Source organism: Hippopotamus amphibius, chromosome 7 (assembly GCF_030028045.1).
Source record: "Hippopotamus amphibius kiboko isolate mHipAmp2 chromosome 7, mHipAmp2.hap2, whole genome shotgun sequence".
Classification (NCBI taxonomy): domain Eukaryota; kingdom Metazoa; phylum Chordata; class Mammalia; order Artiodactyla; family Hippopotamidae; genus Hippopotamus; species Hippopotamus amphibius.
This window is the reverse complement of record NC_080192.1, coordinates 141,252,737-141,261,745: the sequence shown is the minus strand read 5'-3', so window position 1 is coordinate 141,261,745 and position 9,009 is coordinate 141,252,737. Positions and strand designations below refer to the sequence as shown.

The window sequence follows — 9,009 nt, the reverse complement described above, 5'->3', positions numbered from 1 at the left end:
ACCAGAGCTGAGGGGCAGCTGAGCTGGGCACAGCACAGACCAGGGACTCTCTCCATGCAACCCTGGGGCGCAGACGTCTCACACACACACCAACACACACACACACAGGGCCCGCCCCTTCCTTGGCACCCGGGGGAGCTGCCTGTTCCCAGGGCAACAGTCAACACAGACAGAAGCTCAGACACAGTTGGGCTCAAATGCTCTCTCCAGCCTGGAGGGCCCGGTACCATCAGCCACGCTGAGCTTGGGGTCCAGGGGGGCAGTGAGGAGGACCCCTGCACAGGGTCTCCTGGGGGTAGGAGGGAGGGGGACGCCTGGGAGGGTCTGAGCTCAGGAGGATCCCCACCCCCCACCCCCCTCCACACACACAGGCACACACACACATTTACATAGTTGCACCCATGGGAAGCCGCCCCACCCCTGGGCTCCAGAGAACCACATCAGCTGGGTACCGATTGCCTTCAACCAGGCCACCAGCCTTAGTCTCGTCCACTGCCCGAAGTGGCCCTGCGGCGGGCAGGGGCCCTGCGGGTGGCCCCCAGGCCCCAAAGGCCAAGGGGTCAGCCCTGGGAGCAGACGGTGTGCAGCAGGACCAGCTGTGGAGGGAGTGCCTAGAGGCCGAGAGGAGGAGCCAGCGGCGCTGGTGAGTGGCCTGCCCTGCCCCTTCCCCAGAGCCCCAGCCTAAGTCAGGGTCTAGGAAGCTTCTGGAGAAAGACAGACCTGGGGGTGACAGGGAGGAAGCCAGGCAAAGGGCACCGGCGGAAAAGCGCTTGGGCCGAGGGGCGAAAACCTGAGCCGGGGAAGGTGAGGGAGCCCAGCCTTGGCCAGACTTGGCCAACAGAGTGAGGAGCAGGGCCGGGAGAGGCAGGTGGTGCAGCCACACCTTGTGCATCCTGGGAGCCCACGAGGCCTTTGCAATAATCCCTCCAGCTGGAGCTCAAAGGATAACGTGCACCTGGAGGGAGGGGGTGCCGGCCAGGAAGCCATGGCTGCAGCCAGGGGAGGGACGCCGGCCCTCTGACCCAGCAAAGGAGGTGCCTCCAAGCAACACTCAGTCCAGAAGTTCCTAGGAGAGCCGCCCTGTCGGGCTGCCGTTGGGGCAAGACAGGCCTGGTCCTGGCTGCACGGAGCCCTCCCTCTCAGGACAAGGCAGCCAAAAAGCAGCAGAGACACACGCAAGAGCAAAGTGTGGCTGGTTTCAGGAGGAAATGAGCTTGTTGTTCCAAGTACTCACTGAGGCCTCTCTGAGCAGGTGGCATTCAGGGTGAGACCTGAAGTGTGAGAAGGGGCCATGGAAGAGTCTGGTGTATTGAAAAAAAAAAAAAAATACAACATAAAGAACGTGCATGTGGCCAAGGTGGTCAGAGAGGAGATGAGAGCCTCAAGATGAGAAGCAGAAGGCAGCACCCATGCACTTAGTAAAGTCTAGGTCATTTTTTCAAATGTCATGAGCTGCCCTGGAAGGTCTTAAGCAAGAGCCTGATGGGACCTAGTTTACAGTTTAAGTGACCAGTTTGGCCGCTGTGCTTAGAAGGAATTGAAATGGGGAGCAGGGGTGATGGAGCAGAGTGACATTTAGGAAGCTGGTGACAGCTGGCGAGTCCGTGGTGGCCTGAGCTGGGGGGGCGTGGAGGCGGGGCAGGGGGTGGGGTGGGGAAGTGTAGCTGGAGATCTGTGGAAGAATTCAAGGAATGTTTTGGTGGTAGAATTATGAGGATTGCTGATGGACTGGAGAGTGTGTGTGTATGTGTGTGTGTGTGCAGCGGGGGGGTAGGGGACGTTTACAAAGACAACCCCTCTGGTGTCATTTAATTTTTTCAACTTCTAATAGAGTAAACTAAGTTTCCTTTTTGAAAAAAGGAAAAAGAAAAATAAATTACTCAGAAAAACAGTAGGATGGAAACCGTGAAAGAAGAGCTAAAATCCTAGAGAACAGGGCAAGAAAGTCCAACATACCATCAAACCGAGCTCCCCGAGCAGAGAATGGGGGACATGGACGGTTTGAAGAGAAAGTGAGAATTTTCCAGAACCACAGACATACATGCATGCACGGATACGGAGGATGTGCTCCACAACCCCAGGCAGAAAAAACAAGCAAGGGAGGCACGGGGTCGGGAGTGAGGGGAATCCCAGCGCAGGGGTCCTGGAGAGCAGCAGGCCTGGGGACGGGGAGCACCCAGGGTCCTGGGGGGGGGGGGGGGGCTCTGGAGAAAACCTTTTTTTTTTTTTTTTTGGCCACACGGCATGGCCTGAGGGATCCTAGTTCCCCGACCAGGGATCTAACCCAGGGGCCCAGGAGTGAGAGCGCCAAGTTCCAACCACTGGACAGCCAAGGAACCCTGGAGAAAACATTCAAAAGAAATTGCTCATGACCTGATGCACTTGGCTGTGTAGAAATAATATTGAGAGGGAGCCTTACAATTTATTTGGAGAGTTTGGAATCAATGATCAGTATATAGAAACCTAAGATCATTGGGGAAGATGTCATTATTAACGCTAGATAAAATTCTAAGCTGTACAGGAAAGGAACTGGGATCATATTATGTGATAAGTAATAACTAGTTCATCAATGAACAGTATTTATGTAATCAGAAGGGTATAAATAATGCACATCCAGTGAACCAAACTCTATAATACAATTATTTTGGAAGAAATGGGGGAGAAGAAAGGGTCAAGAATGCTAATTCATAATCTCCCATAATAGAAGCCAACAGATAAGCTTATATTTTTAGAATCTTGAGAAATGGCAGTGCAGGTTTATTTTTTCAGAATATGGAGGTGAAAGGATTGAAAAAAACAGCTCAGAAACTGACGCTAGGTCGTGGGTCTCGGGGGCTGTGAGCATTGGGGCAGAGAAACCCGTTTTTCTTCTAAGTTTTAGAGAATTGTTTGACTTTTAAAACATAGATTAAAATTAAACTACCAGCACAGGTAATGCCACCTTTCTCATAGTGATTTCCCTCCCCACCGCCACCTTCCTCTGCCACACCCACTGTAAGGTTACCATGCTTTGGGGAGGTTAAAACTGGTTTTCCTTCACAAAATACTAGCAGGACCCCAGCAGCTTCTGAGGCACGGAGTGAGATGGCATCCAGGTTCCTGACGCCCCGGCTACACCCTCTGGCATCAGACTTTCCACTCTGTTGAAATGCGTGTTCGTTTTACAGGCTCCACCGTACACACTTGTTGATCCTTGGGGTCTGTTCCACTTAATGATGTTAGTTCCTCTGTGATGTAATCCGTGCATCCATGCAGCAACTCATTGCCTTGACCCGGGGAAAACCATGGTCAAAATGTCACAGGGAGGACTCACACTGCCGCCGTGTTTTCCTTTCCAGGGCTCAGAATTGGAGTTTCCTGAAAGACTATGACCCCATGGTAAGACAAACCACATTTCTGTCTGAAATACTTGCACTTTGAACGTTTCTTCATCTAACATTTATTGAGGGTCTACTCTGTGCTAGATGCGGAAATGTACAGAAACCAATAATATACAACCTTGTTTCAAGAAACTTGGGGTCTGGTGGGAAAGAAAATACATAGAGTATTTAGAAATTAATTTCCCCCAGTTTTTCTTGATTTTAGTAAGATGAACCCCCTAGAAACGATAGGCGTCAGCTGCTAAAATGTTTTCCTTTGCATGAGGATGTCAGCAGTGTAGGGTGAAGTAGGGCTGGCCCCGCAAAGAGCATGAGTTTGGGTGAGCACACTTTGAAAATAATTCCTCCGCGTCTAATATCACCACCTCCAGTTCATCCGCCACATTGTTACCAGAGTGATTTTCCTAAACTGCAGACCTGACTAAAATCCTTCCGTAAATCTGCATTTTTCAGGATGGTTTACAACACTTCCCATGATCCAATGTTGCTTCCCTCCCCACCCTCCTTGTTTGCCCCACTCCGACCTACACGCTCCCTTTTATCCATGTCGCTGTGCATGCTGTTCCCCTGCCTGAAATGCCCTTCCTGCTTTGTCAGCCTGATGGTCTCCTATGCATCCTTCAAGACCCCATCCAAGTGGCTCCTTCTGAGAAATCCCCCCTTCCTGAGCATGTGTGACCAGATCACTGTGTTCCTCACTCGCTGGCCTATCTAACCCGTTCCTTAGGAACATCATGTAATTGTGCAACGAGCAATCTCACCTGGCCATGGGATCCCTTGGGAGAAAGCAAAGATGGCTTCATTGCTGCACACGCACCCTCAGCTGTGCTCCACCCCCCAGCACCCAATGACTACTTAGTACTCAGTTTATGTTGGAGGAATGAGCAAATGGGAGAAGGAATCTGGCTGTGAAAAACATGGTCAGAGGACCAGATTGGGAGCCAAGCAGTGTCACCTGCCAGCGAAGGCAGTGGCCATGCTGGCAGAGCCCTCGTGGGGATTAGGGAAGTTTTGATGTCTGCGCGGCTGGCCTTGCGGGGTTGCTGTCTGCCCTGTGATAGAAGATTTAATTCATGGGACCTGAATTCCTACCCTGAGCCCCTGGCCCAGGCTCCCAGGCTGCAGAGTCTCTCCCTGCCCCGGGGCTGTGTATCAGCAACCTGAGCCCTGAAACCCACGAACCACCCAGACCGTGGGGCGGCCTCAGCATGGACTTTCCCAGGTGAGAGCCTGGATCCTGTTTCTTAAAACTGGTCCTGTCACTTCTGTGTGACATGGGGCAGCACAAGGTTAACTAAATGAGGGCAGGGAAGGCTCATCAGATTAGTCATAATTCAGACACTTACTCACTCATCCATTCATCAGTTACAGGAGTCGCCAGAAAGCATGTCCAAGGCAGCACTGCTCCTGAGACCCCCAAACTGGAAACGAACCCAGGTGCCCCCATGGCAGAATAGATAAGCAACCCGTAGAATATTCACACAAACTGCACAATGGAATACTGTTTAGCACTGAGAACAAAGGAGCTGTAACCACACAGGGGGAGACGGGTGAATCTCACAAACACTTTCTTGAGAGAAAGGAGCCAGAGGGAAGAGTCAGGGTCCCCATTATGGTAAAGTTCAACACCAGGCAAACCAACCCCTGGTGTGAAGAGGTCAAGATCAGGTCACCTTGGAGGTGGAGGCAGTGACTGAGGGGTTAAAAGGAGGCGTCTGGGGCAGATCGTGTTCTATTTCCTGGTCCAGGTGGGGCTGCTCAGCGCTCACCGTGTGGGACTGGGTTAAGCTGTACAGTTGTGACTGGTGTGCTCTTCTGTGTGTGTGTTTTAGACTTCAAGCGAAAATCAACCAAAAAACAAAACCAACCCCATGGGGCTCCCACCACGTGCGAGGCACGTGCGAGGGGGGTGGAGGAAGGGTTAAGATGCGGTCCTTCCCTCTGCCAGGCAAGCATCATGGTGAAGGGGTCCTGGAAGCACCTGGGTAGGGAGCCCTGGGGGGGAGAGGATGAAGCGAGCATCTCTGGGCTGGAGAGTTGAGTCCCGGATCCAGAGCGGGATCTAGAATCAGATTACCCAAAGGATGCTTCCTGCAGGGGCCGTCTGCTCTCTGCTCCCTTCTCTTCCCCACTCAGGCCTCTCCTGTTTTCCCACAGCAGGTGACCCTAACTGTCCCCTCCCCTCAGGGCAACAAGAAGGAGCTGGTGAAGTTGCCAGAGTATGTGCCTCTCTTCTCTGACACAGTCCCCAACTCCACGAACCAGGCCGTGGGCAGCAGGGTGGACACGCCCCTGGGGAAAACCCTCATCAGCCTGGACTTCTTCTTCGTGGAAGGAGTCCGGAAGAAGAAGCTGGAAGACGAGCTGCAGCCTGTCTAGGAGGAGGGCCGGGCAGGCCTGCCCCAGGTGGGTGTGGGGGGAGCGGGGGCACTGCTGTGCACCCGGCACCAGTGCCCCAGCCAGCATCCCGCATACAGCCGGGGGACGTCACCTCTAAGCCCCACACGAGCTCATCCTCACATCTTCATATATTCACGTCTTCACATCTGAGATGGGGGGGGACCAGGACCTGCCCAAGTCCCTATAACTGGCCATGGTGGGGCTTCCCTAAGGATCAGGGCCCCACGGGAGAGGGCCCTGCGTGTGCTCAGGAGCACCATTCCCTGGGTTCGCTCCTGCTCCTGACTCTGAGCAGCTGCAGCCTTGGGCAGATTGCTGGAGCCTCTGTGCCACCGTTCCCCCATCTGTAACGTGGTGTGTTCGTTTCCTATCGCTGCTGCAAGTGACCACAAATGGAGGGGCTCAAAACCACACGTGCATGCTACCCTGCAGTCCTGGAGGTCAGAAACCCAGAGTGGGTCTCACTGGACTCAACTCAAGGCGTCGGCAGGGCTGCATTCCTTTCTGGAGGCCGGAGGAATCTGATGCCTCGGCTTTTCCAGCTTTTGGAAGCTGCTCACATTCCTTGGCCCGTGGCTGCTTTGTCCTCAAAGGCAGCAGGGTGGTATATCTAAATCTCTTTCTCTCTCTGCCTCTCTCCCCATCTTTTAAGGACCCTGTGATAACACCGACCCACCCTGATCATCCAAGATAATCTCTCCAGCTCACAGGCCTTAATTTAATCACATCTGCAAAATCCCTTTTGCCTGCAAGGTAACACATGCATGGTCCCAGAGCATAGCACATGGACGTCTTTGGGGAGCCACTTTTCTGCCTACCACATGTAGGGCTAAAATGGTAGATTTTGTAAGATTGATGGGAGGATAGACTTACCCTGTGTAATTGTTTAGAGCAGTGCCTGCAACACGGTATGAGGATGTGCTTGCAGAGGACACCCTCTCTCAAGAGGGAGAGCACCGTCCTGGTGCAGTCACCCTGGGAAGATGAAGGCCCTCAGACAGGGGCTGCTGAGAGGGTCAGCTCTCCAGTCGGAGTCTCCATCTCTTTTATTACCCATGTAATAATCAGGGTGGCCAGAGCGCTGCTGGAGTAGAGCCTGCAGGGGAGTTAAGGCGGTGCCAGCCGCCCCAGGGAACCTGTGACCTGGATCTGGCCCGCGTCCTCTGTGTTGTGGGGAAGACACAGAGGCACCTGGGCCTGGGCTCAGTCCAGAAAGAGAAGCAGGGAGCCTGGGGTCCAGGTGATGCTCACATGGGTGGAGCTGGCCCAGGGCCTGGAAGGAAGGGGAGGCTTGCTACATGCTTGTCTCCTTCCCCTCCCAAGGGTCGTGTCAGAGCCCATGTCAACCTTATGAAGGAACTGTTTTCCCACCTGCAGGATCCTCGTTCACCTAGGTCCTCAGTGTTATCAGGAGTTACTCAGAACATGCTCTTCCCACACAACATAAAGCCCACCCCACTTCACTGCCAACCCTTGATCCCTGCAGAGTGTGATGGAACAAACCAGGCCTGATTCTGACCCAGCTGGGAAGAGGCAAGGTCACTCACAACAGGACGCAGCTCTTCATACTTGGACCTGGAGGCTGTAGCTTTCTTTTTCAGAGTCTGAGACGGAAGCTGGGTTCCCTGTCCAATCTGAGATCACATGCCTGGGTGAAAGTCAGTGGTCAGTACTGTCGGGGTCAAGGTCACATCATGGCAGCATCACAGGACGGTCAAGTGCACCCTCTTAGACTGGGCTGGTCCAAGACAGCTGCTGGTGGCTCCTTAGAGATGCCGTCTACATTTTTGCCATAAACATGCTCCATTTTATGTTTATGCCCAGAAAAAAAAACAACAACACAACACAACTATGCCATAGAGACAGGGGGTCAAAGCAAGAGGTATTCTGGGAACTCCCAGGAAGCGAGAGAAATCGAGGTTAAATATGGATGCAGACGCTCGAGCCCCTGCAGGCTAGAGGGCACCTGGAGAGCTTCTCTGCCTGCCCCGGCAGGAGGGCAGGAGGCCGAGCCAGTGCTGGTTCACCACTGCCTGGGAGTGCAGCCTCCTACAGACAGTGTGGTGTATTGAGCACAGACTCTGTGCCTGGCCCATTACCCAAATCATCTCTTTTGTGAGTATTACTGTCGTCATCTGAGAGATTTGGAAACTAAGCTGAAGACTTCATTCAATCTGGTCCGGGTCCCACAGCTAGCGAAGCGCTTAGAGGATCCCATCTCATACAACCTCCTCTCCAGGCCTCAGTCTCCATGTCAGTGGGGGAGGGGAGACAGATTCCTAGAACATCCCCTGCTCAGGGCTCTGTGCTCTGAGCATTTGGTGAGCCCTGAATCACGTAGCTTTGGGGGCCCTTTTACAGAGTAGGTACAGTCACATGGTGATTCATACCCACCCATTTCTTGCTCACAGGTCCATATGGAGCTGGGTGTTGGCTGATCTTGGCTCCGAGCTTTGGGTTGGGTTCACATCTGTGCATGTGTCTCTCATTCCCTCGGACCAACAGCTTCCTGGGGCATGTTCTTCTCATGGTGCGTCACCAGAGCCCAAGAGACAAACCAGACCAAGCAAGGCTTCCGTGCACCCCACCCGATAACTTTTATTGGCCAAAACAAGTCATATGGCCAACCCCAGCCTCACTATGGCAAGAAAGCACACTTCACTCCCAGCGGGAGGGTCAGTGGGCAAACACCTGACTAATTCCACAAGCTTTGGACAATAGTTTTCTGTAAGAGGCTTAAGATGACATCTGAAATAGAGCCCTGGGTCTCCGGCAGCACGCAAACAAAGTCCTCGGACTGAAAGGATCCCAGACCTGCTTTGTCCACACCTGGACAAGCCCTTCTAGAGCTGGGCACCTGCTCCTGTTTCTGCTCCAGCTTATGCCTGAACCCACCCTGGGGCTGGGGACCCTGGACCTCTCAGCCTGTGGGAGCTTAGACACTAGGTGTAGACTAATATCTATCTGTGGCCCCAACGCCAACCTCATGCCTTATTTGTGCCAGGGCAAAGGAGGCTGGAAGGACCTAGCCTGCACGGTCGGCGCCAGCCAAGGCAAGAAGGGGCATTGTCAATAGAGGGACGGGGCATCTCAGAACCTACGGGCTGGGAAGCAGCGGGTCCTGGGAGAGACTGGAATTGGGCTGATGAGCCATATGGAAGTTTGAAGGCTTTTTTCTTCACTTTTTATCACTGCTTCTCTGAGCACGCCTGCCTCATTCTCTCTGTGG

General features: G+C 53.4%; 1 protein-coding gene across 1 annotated transcript; it reads left to right on the top strand.

Annotated features, from left to right (window-relative positions):
• The first annotated feature begins 401 nt into the window (after window positions 1–401).
• Window positions 402–5,759, top strand: C7H2orf50 (chromosome 7 C2orf50 homolog). Its single transcript, XM_057740617.1, has 3 exons — window positions 402–643; window positions 3,339–3,378; window positions 5,568–5,759. The coding sequence occupies exons 1-3, from the start codon at window positions 402–404 to the stop codon at window positions 5,757–5,759; spliced, it is 474 nt and encodes a 157-aa protein (XP_057596600.1).
• Window positions 5,760–9,009: the final 3,250 nt, after the last annotated feature.